At 35.5% G+C, this 14,603-nt stretch overlaps 1 protein-coding gene across 1 annotated transcript; it reads right to left on the minus strand.

Moving 5' to 3' along the window:
- Positions 1 to 10,789: 10,789 nt before the first annotated feature.
- Positions 10,790 to 13,908, minus strand: LOC131822617 (olfactory receptor 10AG1-like). The gene is given in 3 exon segments (XM_059158904.1): positions 10,790 to 11,719; positions 11,721 to 11,740; positions 13,893 to 13,908. Coding segments are annotated over 3 exon segments (966 nt in total).
- Positions 13,909 to 14,603: the final 695 nt, after the last annotated feature.

Here is a 14,603-nt window from a genome sequence, read left to right on the forward strand (position 1 = left end):
GTACTTTTATTTTACTTTAATGTATCAGTACCTATTCTCTAAATTGTATTAGAGTATCTACATTGGTTTTCATAATCACTGTAATTGTTTCTAATTTAATAATATTACCATTCGTGTAATTCTCACTTTCTCAGTTTGGATCCTGTGGATTATCACTGTACACACTCCCTTGAAATTTCCTTTAAGATCATCCCATATACTTTCTGAATACAGCCCAGGATAAACCAAACTATGCCTTGCTCAGCACAGACACTGGAAACATTGGCAATCACTGAAAACAGATCTCCTGCTATGCCATATGATCCTATTCTTAATTACATTCCTTGACGATGCTATTGTACTTTCCTATGGTTTCCTCTACCACACTTCTGTAGAACTACATCAGACTTTGTCTTCCTCATATATTTTCAACTGCCTAATTGAACTCTTCAATATCCTCTTATCACTTTATTTCTTACTCATTTATTTTCTTATTATACAGTTAATATCATTAGGAAATTTACAAAAAAATAGAGGAGTATTTTATCACACATAGGGAAATAAGACAAATGTTTTTGGTAGGATACCAAATGGGGACTATAAAAGGGTTTCATTCAGGAGAAGTTGCCTGGGAGCATGGATACAGATACAAATAATAAAAAGGGTGACCCTGGGAAAACAAGGATAGCCTGGAGTGTGTTCTTTCCTTGTGGGTATGTGTGTGGGGGTGGGGAGGTATGGGTCTGTGTGCTGTGTGATCTCCACTATCTTTTGTTCCTCAAAAAACACTTGACAAAACAGTTTCTAAACTCACTTCTCAGAGATAAGAATATTGAGACTTACTAATGATAGATAATGTGATCATGTATACATAGGTGTTATGATTACAAGTCAGTGCTTCTTTTCTAAATATTTTATTTATTTATTTGAGATAGAGAGAGAATCAGGAGAGGGGCAGAGGGAGAGGGAGAGAAAGAATCCCAAACAGATTGTGCAGGCTCAGATTCTGATGTGGGAATCAATCTCACAACCCTGAGATCATGACCTGAGCCAAAACCAAGAGTCAGATGCTAAACCAGCTGAAGCACCCAGGTGCACCAGTGGCTTATTTATTTATTTTTTTTAGTTGGACTTGAGTTTAAATCCTAACTTCATGATTTATTATCTGTGTGACATTAAGCCATCATTTAGATTTTTTAAAGTTGCTTTCTTATTTGTGATAATTAAATGAGATAATATTGGTAAAATTACCTATCAATTTTATTCTGATTTATTATTAGTTATGGTCTTATAACTATAATTAATATGCTATGAGTATGGTAATATGTTCTTAAGTCCTTAGTCTTAAGGTCGTAACACATTGTTTAGCAAAATTGTGTTTAATACAATTATTGCATTACTTGTTGGTCATCATGTCTATTTTTTCATTCTTTCCTTTCATCAAGCCCAGGACGAAGGTAAGGTGAGTGAGACAGCTCAGGTACAAAATTGAGAGGCACTCACTCATTCTCAGAGCTGAATCTGTGTTGTTGAATCCTGAGAGTGAATGAATCCTTAGATATTGTATCCTTGGAATTTCTTGGCTCAAGGTCAGTCGCAGGTCTGCCTTTCATTTCTCCATTCTGGTGGGTTTGGACTTTGTCCCCCAAACAGCATACTATAATGTCATGTATATGGAATTCACTGCCAAGATGGGCTGGATTTAAATCAAGGGTTCACCACCTGCTAGTTCTATGACCTCATGAGAGATGCTTAATCTCCTCATGCTATAGTTCACCCAACTACAAAACTGGCTAAATACTGTGCTGACACTTAGGATGTTTATATTAATGTATTCATTTCACACATGTAAAACAATTTGAAGTCCTGGTACTCATACAAGTCTCTCTAAAGGTAGCTGTTATCATTGTTATTAAAAACTAAAACTTATTCTTCTGAATTGTACTCTCTGTTCTAAGCAGCATGAAAAAATTCTCTAATTTACTTTTTCTTTGCATCAAGTGATTAATCTGGAAATGGAATGAGACTTCAAAGCAATCATCAGAATGTCATAAAAAATGTCACGTTCTGCAGACATGAATTCTCCACCAATAGTTTTGTATATATTATTATCTCTATTCTGTGAACCTAAGTCCTATAGTACCTATCACTGTTCAGCAAAGATTGCTGCAGTTTGGTTAATTCCTTTAGTAAGCCTTTCTTTATACTATTAGTGTAGGACCTGGGAAGTAAAGACCATGGCTTTTTTCCCAGTTAAGATCACTTATAGGGGTTAGAAAATGGCTACACGTAAGATTGTGCCAAGTATTTGATTCTGAAGTTAAGTAAAGCAGCAGACACGTTTTAAATAAAACCATATTCTAGGAGAAGTAAAGGAAAAGTGAAGGGGGGAATCAGAGGAGGAGATGAATCATGAGAGGCTGTGGACTCTTTGAGGGGATGGGTGAGCCTGGTGGTGGGCATTATGGAGGCCACGTATTGCCTGGAGCACTAGATGTGATGGATAAACAATGAATCTTGGAACACTGAATCAAAAACTAATGATGTATTTTATGGTGATTAACAACACAATAAAAATTAAAATAAAAAAACAAAAAAATCATATTCTTAAAGGGGAGAAATGGATTAATATACAAAAGAATAAAATTCCAATCTTTATGTAGCTCTATTACTAATGGCATTTATTTAATATAAATAATTTCATGTTTATTATGAAGAAAATTACCATGCTAAATAAAATATAATTTTTAGTTGTACAAACTCAGCATTTTGGTGATGAAATCATTGATATATAACATTAAATAGTAAGATTTGTGTATGTATTTCTCAAGAGTGGAGCAAAGCAGAAAGAGCAGAGGTTTGCTTCATGAGCTCTCACAATATTATACTAGTTTCTTTCTTACAAATATTTAAGTTTTTATTAATAAAGGGAAATAAAACTTAATGTTGTGGGGTGCCTGGGTGGCTCAGTGGGTTAAGCCTCTGCCTTTAGCTCAGGTCATGATCTCAGGGTCCTCGGATCAAGCCCCGCATTGGGCTATCTGCTCAGCAGTGAGCCTGCTTCCCCTTCTCTATGCCTGCCTCTCTGCCTGCTTGTGATCTCTCTCTCTTTCTGTCAAATAAATAAATAAAATCTTAAAAAAAAAAAAAAAACTTAATGTTGTAAGAGTTTTCTTTAAACCCAAGCCTCCATTATGTGAAAAACTACAAATGATTAAGAGAAGGTAAAACAGCACTCTACTTCAACTAAATATTGAAGCCACACAAGCTTCAGTTATATTTATATATTTGGTATATATTAGCAACTTAAACCTTAAATTAATTTAAAAACAATATTGAATTTAAAACTGTTTTTCTTTATCTTACAAGTCCTTAATTCTATCACTTGTTTTCTTTAAAATAAATGTTCTTTGGGTTCCCCAATGGTTGTAACATGATTTCATGGATTACTGTGCTTTAAATCTCTTATTACATTATCAAGTTGAATACATAAATATAACACTTATTTTTTACAGTGTATTGGTGCAAAATGAAATTTCCAATAATATTACATATACCTAGAAAAATTACTTCAGTTATTACAGTTTTCAGTATTTCTAAATGACTTAATCCCATTATTTATTAACATTATTTCATTGTAAATTTTATTTAATAAAATCAGAAACATATAGAAGTCACTGTAACAAAATGATATATGTGTTACTCTGTGTTAAATGCAAGTTTTAAATTTAAAAATATCATCTAAGCCTAGTATCAGTATAAATTAGTTTGTATTTACCTTTCTTCTTTGGGTTGTTGCTGATTTTTTTCACTATAGAGGATTTAATGGTTTCGTTACTGTATTTGAAAATCACTTGTGTCATCAAAGATATGTGAACCACCTTTATAATAATTTGTTCTTTCCAAACATGAACTGTTCTTTAAATGCAGTTATTTAACTCTACCTCAGGGATCTTTTCCACCTGACAAATTTAGATTCTAATTAGAAGTATCACTATGGCATCTCTGATGTATTGTATTTTAATTTTTCCACATAGTTCTTAGCCTTCCCAGAATACTTTCTCTTCAGCCCCTATATGGACTAGAGCAGACAGCATATTTCATTTCTTAGGCATGGAACAGAGCACTGAACACTACTATCTGAGACCATCCAAAATTGACACACATCTGATTCTTACCTTACCTATTCTATTATAAATGCTCCATTGGGAGTCTGTTCCTATCAGACCAAGATGTCAAATTTGTTTTTCTTATGTTCTCCTCTGTGATAGGTTCCTTGATCACCAGTTAGAGCTGGCCTGTGTAACCATTGTGTTAAATGTTCTGATGAAAAATGCTATTTTTATGCACAAAACTATTATACTATTGGTTTCTTCATGGTCACCTGCACAACTTGAGACTTAGCTGTAGAGTGAATTACACATGGTTCAAAAATCTAAAATTTTAAGCTAAGGCTAATCTGAAAAGTGGAAATGTTCCCTTCCTTTGGCAGGCATATCAATCTTTTCCCAATTTCCTTTTACATCTTTAAGGTGTGAATATTTTCAAGCTTTACTTAGGGTAAAATGAGAATCTGAAAGAAATCTAGCTGAGATCATGGGAAAGATTCAGAGCAAAGAGTCTGTGAATTCTAAGCTTCAATTCTAGGAAAGGCAATTTTGTTCCAACAGATTGTTTAAGAATCATGGTTTGAGAACAATTTCTCACGTCAAACATAGGATGTTGCTTCCAGTTGTTTAGTAAATAGTGATTTCTATGAGTTTAGGATTAGGAAAGGAAACTATTTCAGAGAGAGAACTCCAATAGCAATGTGGTAACAGGAAATGATGAGGAAATTGACCTGGGATCCATCAGTAGCATGTGCCTCAGATCATGGAAGGCGATGAGGAGGAGGGCAGCAGATCTCACAAAGGAGCCAAATGAGAGCTCAGCAAGGGACTGAGAACCCAACCAGGCTGGAGATACAAGGATGTGTGTCCAAAATGTATCTCTGCTGAGAACTTCCAAGCCGCAAAATCAGAAGGTGTAATGCCAGGCATGGGTACAGAGGTCTTCTGATGATATAAAATAGAATATTGAGAAAAACAAAACAAAACAAAACTCAAAAACAAATGAGAATTTGTCACTCAATAAAGATAGCCTACCAAATTGGTGAAATACAGACATTTAAAGTACATGCTCTCGAGACAATTGGCCAACCAGTTTCCAGACAACAGGAAAGAACAATGAACTTTTGTGAAGAGCATATATTATTAAATACTTTAGTGACTGAAGTGATGAAAGCGTTCTAAAGAAAAGGTCTTTTTTGTTTGTTTGTTTTTTAATTAATTAATTAATTTATTTATTTATTTTCAGCATAGCAGTATTCATTGTTTTTGCACCACACCCAGTGCTCCATGCAATCCATGCCCTTTCTAATACCTACCACTTGGTTCCCCCAACCTCCCACCAATTGTGGAATAATGATAGTTTATGGCTCACAATTAAGAAGGCAGGACGCAAAATTTGAAAAAAAAAAAAATGGGATGTGTCAAAATAAATAATTCGGCATGATAAAAGAAATAATCCACCAAACTAAAGTCAAATAGAATGTATACAATGGGAATAATAATTATAAATAATATCTTGGGGAACCTGTGTAGTTCGATTCATTAAGCTTTCAGCTCAGGTCATAGTCCCAGGGTCCTGGGATCCAACCCCACACTGGGCTCCCTGCTTAGAGGGGAGTCAGCTTCTCCCTCTCCCTATGCACTCTCACAAATAAATATATAAATAAATCTTAAAAAATGATATCTCAAATGAAGTGGTCTTGGCTTGTTCTTTAATATAAAAAAAAGGCCAAAATATAAAAAGAAAAATGTACTAAACCTAATAGTGCAATTGCTGAGTCATAGGGTAGCTCTATTTTTAACTTATTGAGGAACATCCATACCATTTTCCCGAATGGCTGCACCAGCTTGCATTCCCGCCAATAGTGTAAGAGGGTTCCCCTTCCTCCACATCCTCGCCAACATTTGTTGTTTCCTCTCCTGTTCATTTTTGCTCTTCTGACTGGCGTAAGGTGGTGTCTCACTGTGGTTTTGATTTGTATATTTCCCTGATGCCAAGGGATGCGGAGCATTTTTTTTCACGTGTCCGTTGGTCATGTGTATGTCTTCTTTGAATAAATGTCTGTTCATGTCTTCTGCCCTTTTCTTAACTACCTTTTTATTTTCGAGATGTTAAGTTTTAGTTCTTTATAGATTTTAGAGACTAGTCCTTCATCTTACATGTCATTTGCAAATATTTTCTCCCAACCATAATTTCCCTTTTAGTTTTATTGACTGTTTCTTTGCTGTGCAGAAGCTTTTTGTCTTGATGAAGGCCCAGTAGTTCATTTTTGTTTTGTTTCCCTTGCCTTGCTATTTAGGTCTTGTATCCATCTTGAGTTTCTCTTTGTGTCTGGTCTAAGAGAATGATCCAGTTTAATTCTTCTGCATGTGGCTGTCCACATGCACCTATGTACCCAGCACCATTTATTGAAGAGACTGTCCTGTTTCCACTGGATATTCTCTCCTGCCTTGTCAAAATTCAGTTGACCATGGATTTTAGGGTCCACTTCTGGGTTTTCTATTCTGTTGCATTGATCTATTTGTCTGTTTTTATGCCAGTACTATGTTGTCTTGGTTAATCACAGCCTTGTAATATAACTTGAAGTCTGGCATTGTGAAGCCACTAGCTTTGGTTTTCTTTTTCTTTTTCTTTTTTTTTTTTTTTAAGGATTTTATTTATTTATTTGACAGAGAGATTACAAGTAGGCAGAGAGGCAGGCAGAGAGAGAGAGGAGGAAGCAGGCTCCCTGCTGAGCAGAGAGCCTGATGCGGGACTCGATCCCAGGACCCTGAGATCATGACCTGAGCCGAAGGCAGCCTCATTAGTTTTTCATGTAGTGTTTAAAGATCCATTAGTTGCATATAACACCTAGTACTCATCACAACATGTGCCAATGTTCATAAAGGCAATGTCCATAATAACCAAACTGTGAAAAGAACCAAGATGTCCATTGACACATGAATGGAAAAGAAGATGTAGTATTTATATACCATGGAATATAACTTAGCCATGAGAAAGGATGAGTACTTAGCATTTACATTGACATGGATGAAACTGGAGTGTATTATGCTGAGCAAAATAAGCCAATCAGAGAAAAACAATCATCATGTGGTTTCACTCATATGTGGAATATAAGAAATAGTGTGGAGGATCTTAGGAAAAGGGAGGAAAAACTGAATGGGAAGAAATCGGAGAGGGAGACAAATCATGAGAGACTTTTAACTATAAGAAACAAACCGGTTGCTGGAGAGGAGGTGGGGTATGGAGTAATTGGGTGATGGGCATTAAAAAGGGCACATGATGTGATGAGTGAGATGAGCACTGGGTGTTATAGACAACTGATAAATTATTGAACCCTATATCTGAAACTAATGGTGTACTATATGTTGTCTAATTGAATTTAAATTAAGAAAAAAAAAGAAAGGAAAAGTGTACTAAATAGATTAAGAATTCACAGAAAAGAGAAGAAGAGCATTCTTTAAATAGGGACATATATTCCTTTGTTTTGTTTTGTTCAACTTTTTTTTCCTGATTGGTATGATTATGATATTGTAACCTCAATAAGAAATACATATTGATCTCTGGCCCTGACTGCTGACACCGTGCTCCTGGAACTCTTGTTATTTCCTAATTGATGAGTACACTTGGAGCACCTTTTGTTTTAATATTTGGTCTTTGACCCTGGTTCCTGACCCTGCTCCTGAAACTCCTATAATTTCTTGGGCAGTAGGAGTGTCTTTTGTTCTAATGAGGCAACCTTGGGTGGGGTACTGGATGACTTTTGCATGAGGACTAATTGATCAACAGAAGAACCAAGCCATGATTAGAAACTTAGAATTTTCATCTCTCCTTACCTCCATTTTCTTTAGAAGAGAGAGGGGCTGAAAACAGAGTTAATGGCCTGCCTTGCCTATGTGATGAAGCCTCTTTAAACATTCCTAAAGCTGGGGCTCAGAGAGCTCCCAGTGGGGTAAACATATCCATGTGTCCAAAGAGTGACAGATCCCACTGCATGAGGACAGAAGTTCATACATTTGGGAGCCTCCTGACCTCACCCTATTATGCATCTTTTCATCTGGCTATTGATCTGTACATAAAATGTATCTCCATTCAAATTCCAGCATTTGATATCCTAGCATCAAAGAGCAAAACTGAATCCAAAGGGGAATATATGCTAACTCCTAAACAGACCAGCATTGTTAATATATATTAGTAGGTTTGAATTTTACAGTGTTCCAAAGTAAGTGAAGAATATTAATACAAAATCATATTGACATAAAATAATTCACACTTTCTGGTGCCTGGGTGGCTCAGTGGTTTAAGCCCCTGCCTTTGGCTTGGGGCATGATCTCAAGGTCCTGAGATCGAGCCCCACATTGGGCTCTCTGCTCAGCAGGGAGTCTGCTTCCCTCTCTCTCTCTGCCTACTTGTGATTCCACTCTCTATCAAATAAATAAATAAAATCTTTTAAAAATAATTCATACTTTTTCTTCTATGTTTAGTTATAGCTTCTTTTTCCTCCCTCAGTAGAACAGTGTATCTACATTATATATATATATATATATATATATATATATATATATATACACACATATATATATATGTATATATATATGTAATATATGATATAAATATATACAAATACATATATAATCATATATATGCAAGAAACTTTTGTTTTGGGACACCTGGGTGGCTCAGTCAGTTAAGTATCTGCCTTTGGCTCAGGCCACCATCCCAGAATCCTGGGATTGAGTCCCATGTTTGGCTCCTTGCTTAGTTGGGGGCCTGTTTCTCCTTCTGCCTGCTGCTTCCCTTGCATGTGCTCTCTGGATCCCTCTGACAAATAAATAAACTAAATCTTAATTTTTTTTTTTTTTTTTTTTAGTGTATGAGGTTATGGATTGCTAACCTTCTTTGTCTTACAAAAATAGTTATGTTTTATGCATGCATTTACTTTCTCACATGTCAGGAAAGCTTGGAAATTCTTCAGCAGAGGGGATCTAAAATATTGTCTTGACAGGCTGGCTTATATTATATGGTGTAGATGTACTCCACTATCTCAGTATATTTCAACTGAGAGCACCTTCCCTTTGCTTCTTGTTTCCTTTTGCACTATAAAAAAACAAAACAAAACAAAACAAAAAACCTCTTATAAACACTCTTGAACAAACACATTTAATAAAAATTCTTAAACAAATACAGGTAATAATTATTCTTAGAAAATATTATTTCTATAAGATGAGTTTTCATTGATATGTTTTTTTTAAGATTTTTATTTATTTGACAGACAGAGATCACAAGTAGGCAGAGAGTCAGGCAGAGAGAAAGGAAGGGAAGCAGGCTCTCTACTGAGCAGAGAGCCCGCCACAGGGCTTGATCCCAGGGCCCCAGGATCATGACCTGAGCTGAAGGCAGAGGCTTTAACCCACTGAGCCACCCAGGCGCCCTTCATTGATATGGTTTTTAAAATAAAAGGACAAGTACTTTAATTTTTTCATTCAAAAGAAAAAAATGCCAAATTACTTCCCAAAAAGGGTACAGAATTTATTCCAGAGGATTCAAATAGAAGCAATTCAATGAAAAGACTACTTACATGGTGCATTACTTTCCTAGATCTACTGTAACAAAATACCACCAACTGAAGAACTTAAAACAACAAAAATTGAATCTCTTATAGTTTTAGAATCCAGAGTCCAATATCACAGTGTTAGCAGTCTCTCCTCATTCCCTCTACAAGATCTAAGGGAGACTCATTCTTTGTTTCTTCCAGCTCTTGGAGGTTCTTGATCTCTTTTTGGTTCTTGGCTGCATCACTCCCATTTCTGCCTCCACCTTCACATGTTCTTCTCGATGACTCTATTTTTTAAGCTGTGTTTACCTTTCTGTCTCATAAGGCCACTGGTCAAGGAATATAGTGCCCACCTTAAATCAGGATGATCTCATTTCCTTGACTTGATTACATCTACAAAGTCCTTTTTCTTTTCTTTTCTTTTTTTTTTTTTTTTTTTTTTTCAGATACGGCACATTTGCAGATTGTAAATAGACATTTATTTTAGAAGGACCAACATTTCAATGTGTTACACATCCATTTGGATAGTATATAGTGAAAACTCCAGAGTCTTGTAATACTAAATAGATATTATCAAAGCAAAACCTGAAGCTACAAGGGGGAGGGAATGATGTCACCAGAATAAAGGGAAAATTCTCAGGATTTGCAATCTTAAGGCAACATGGACAATGACAAGAGATAGAAGGACAAATGCAAAGAAAATACTGATTCTCCTGCTTCCACCATCTTGGCTGCTGCTGGATTTTGTCACTGACTAAATTCAATCACAAGTACAAGGAATGGCAGCAAATATATTTGAAGGAAAGGGAAGGTTAAAAAAATAAATGATCACAGCACATGACCCTAAACCTTCCTTATAAAACACACTGAGTTAGCTATTACTGTATTGTTCAAGCAATCTCGTAACTCACTAGTTCACAGTAGAGGACAGATGGATCTTCAAATTAGATTGCTGCAACCGAGATAAATGGTGCTTTGATTTACAGAGCCCTAAACTTAATCCTGTAAAACTAAATTTTCTTAATATAATGTGAGGTTTCTATGATGACATTAATGATCATTATTGAGAAATAAAACTAGACCTTTTTTTCTATTGTCTCTACATGATGAACACATAAGCAAATTCCATAATTGCATGTATTTGAGTCACATTAATAACTTTGTTAGTAGTTTTCTCAATGCTACCATGATGTCTTTGTTCCTCAGAGTATATATAATGGGATTCAATGTTGGGATCAAAACGGTGTAGAAAAGAGAGATCAATTTTCCAACTCCTTCAGACTGATTTGGTCTGGGTCGTAAATAAGTGATGGTAGCCGTTCCATAGAATAAGACTACAACTATCAGGTGAGAGGAGCAGGTGGAGAAGGCTTTAGCTCTCCCTTTGGCTGATGACAATTTCAGAATGCTGGATATAATTTTGCCATAGGAGAAAACAATCAACAGAAATGGAACCATGATGAAGACCACTGCAACTACATAGATTGCTATCTCATTCACAAATGTGTCCCCGCAAGCAAGTTTGAGTACTGGGGGAATGTCACAGAAGAAATGATTAATTATGTTAGACCCACAAAAGGGCAGAGAGAAAATCTGGCATGTTTGCCCAATTACAACTGGAGCTGTGCTGACCCATGACACAGTCACCAGCTGGACACAGACCTTGTGGTTCATGACTAGAGTATAATGCAGAGGGTTACAGATGGCCACATAGCGGTCATAGGCCATCACTGTCAGGAGAAGACACTCTGAACCTCCAAACATAAGGACAAAACACATTTGCGCAGCACAGGCAAAGACAGAAATATTTCCTTTCTTGGTCAATAGGTCCATGAGCATTCTTGGGATAGTGACTGTTACATAACAGATTTCTAAGAAGGAAAAATTGCTGAGAAAAAAATACATGGGGGTCTGGAGAGCAGAGTCAATTTTTATTATCAATATAATGATGCTATTGCACATAAGGATAGTTAGGTAGATGACTAAAAATACTCCAAAAAGAATCCATTGGATATTGGGAATATCAGAAAACCCCAAGAGAACAAATTCCACAATGGCAGTTATATTCAAAATTTCTGTTTTTAATTTGTTCTCCATCTACAGATATAGTAAATTCAAGATGGTTAATTCACCTTTTTTTTTTTTTTTTTTAGAGAAAGAGAGAGTGCAAGTAGGGTTGGGAGGGGGGAAAGGAGAGAAGAGAGAGAAAGAGAATCTCAACCAAGCTCTGCATCCAGAGTAGAGCCTGACACATGGTTCTATCTCATGACCCTGAGATTATGACTGGAGTCAAAATCAAGGGTCAGAAGCTCAACTGACTGAGTCACCCAAGTGCCCCAATTCACTAACACTTTTGAACCACATTTTTCTCTACTGTTACCTGGAGTAGACAGATGAATGTATTTATGTAATCTCAAATTATTTCCATTACTTTGCTCTATTTCTAGGAAATGATATGTGAAACCTCAGAAATGAACTGATGTGCAGTTAAAATCAATTCAAGAAAAAAATCCTGAGTGGCTCAGTGGGTTAAGCCGCTGCCTTCGGCTCAGGCCCTGATCTCAGGGTCCTGGGATCTAGCCCCGCAGCGGGCTCTCTGCTCAGCGGGGAGCCTGCTTCCTCCTTTCTCTCTGCCTGCCTCTCTGCCTGCTTGTGATCTCTGTCTGTCAAATAAATAAATAAAATCTTTAAAAAAAAAAAAAAGAAAAAAATCCTAATATATAGGTCTTATACTTGCATGTAATAATACTAAAGATAGTGAGAAGTGTGCATTGTTATTTACAGCATATTGTGCAGGAATAATCTGTAGTTATTTCACCCCTATTAAAAGTGGAACTATTTTTCTACTGTTTTTGTCTGAGTTCATCTTATTTTTCTGTATTGGTTGACTTATTCCATCTTCTTTCAATTCAAATATTTTCTCTTAAACTTTTGTTTCATTCTTATTCAAAATGAGTTTTAAATCTTCCTATTTATCTTCCAATTAGAATCACTTTTTTAAGCCAATCCTTTGTTCCTGAGGGAATAAATATATGCAATATTAAAAGCATAATCTCATCATACTGCTCAATAACCTTCCTTATTAACACATCCTGTGCAACACATGATAAATATCAAGTAAGCTTTAATCCAATCCAAAAAAAATGATCCATTCAGTGCAATCTTTTTCCATATATTGCTCCTTACCTATGTAAGGTTCCATTGCAATCAAATGCAACTTAAAAATTTAAGCTATTAAAGTGTAACTTTCATTAAACCTAATTATTATTTATTCTGAACATGCAAATGGTCAGAGCATAAGAATGGGACTAACACACACATACACTCTCTTTCTATCCTACTTCACTTAATAATGCCATCTAATATTAGGCAGTCCCCAAATCCACTATTTCTGTCTCCACCTTATATCTTTATCAGCTGACATTTTTGCCTTATACTTTGATAAATAAAACTGAGCAAAAAAATTTTTAAAAATAAATAAATAAATTTTAAAAACTGAGCAAATTCTCTCATAGTTTCCCATTTTCATTAGAACTAGTTTTCAAAATTACCTTAACTGAATATTTTTATTACAAATATAATAATGATTGTTATTTTACATATATCCAATTTTACTTTATCATTAAAAAAGGTAAGAACTATATGGATCATGTTAAGTAATGGGAAGTACAGGGCAGGCTGCCCCAAATTATGCCACAATGCTATAATGATTATTTTGTATTAAAGTTACTTAAGAAACAGCCAGTACAAGAAAAGCACTCTGACAACCTCTCCTTTTGTCTCCAGAAAGCAGGAAATAAATTTTCCATATAAAAGGACCTGTAGCATGATATAGAGAGACATTCCTATCTTCAGAGATAGGCAACTCAGGGTGGAAGAAACCTATTTAAACAAACCTTATTACTTTTACTGATTACTACCCCAGCCCAAATTCTGTTTGGAATCCCTTTGTCTAAGATGCATAAAAGCAACACAATCACTTCTTTAGGTCTCAATTTATTTATTGGGCTTCTGTGGACACAAAATTAATTTTTTTTTCTCTTCTGTTTTGTCTCATGTCAGTTTCTCTTAGACCAGCTAGAAGAATCTTGAGGGATATAGAAAATTATTTCCTCCCCAAGAGTAGGTAACTCATTTTCAGATAAAGATCTCAAAATGTTATGCTTTTCTATTTTGTTCTTTGTATCTTGAGCCTCAATTTTAGAAGTACCCTTAAATAAAATAGTCTAGCAGCACAATTATAGCTTACCTTTATGAATTTGCATGAAGCTATCTATGTGAGTGTAGGTGTTTTGTAACCAATAAAATTTTTATGTTCTTCTTTCGTGTCAGTAATTCACTGTAATTCTACAGTACTCTACCTGGCTTCAAACATTAGCTGCTTATAAATAGGAAGTCGTCATGCTCATCCTAGGGGACATCTTCTCTCGTGTATCATTTTGATTTCCAGAAGACTGCCTCTGTTGAGCAATCATTTGAGTTTATTTTATAAAACTTTCTCTGTAGATGACCTGTCCTTCTCTTCAGGTTCTTCTTGCAAAAAGCTTCCCTACTATGGAGCGGGGGGAGTCCCTAGGGGGAGAAAATGTGTCACTTTGTTGTCTAGTATTACTTTCAGGAAAATAGTTTAATTTTTTTGTGTTTGTTTTTAGATCCTTAATAATTAGTATGGGTTTGCTTTTCTTACTTTCATTCTGTAATTCATCCTGGTCTAGATCCTCCACAACCTTAGAAAATTGTGTTACATGTTTTATCACATGAGCATGGTATTGGTTCCTGAATATATTAGGCAGTAAGATCCATTTTCAGAAGAAGAGAGGTCTGTTCCTAGATTAAATTTTGTGGAAATTGAAGCATACCATGTCTGCTGACAAAAATCTAGATGGTTTAAAAAAAAATCTAGATGGTTTTAAGTTATGTCATCTTCTCAGGCATCAGGGAAAATATCCGGCTGATTCAA

The sequence above is a fragment of the Mustela lutreola genome, chromosome 1 (genome assembly GCF_030435805.1).
Source record: "Mustela lutreola isolate mMusLut2 chromosome 1, mMusLut2.pri, whole genome shotgun sequence".
NCBI classification, from domain to species: Eukaryota; Metazoa; Chordata; class Mammalia; order Carnivora; family Mustelidae; genus Mustela; species Mustela lutreola.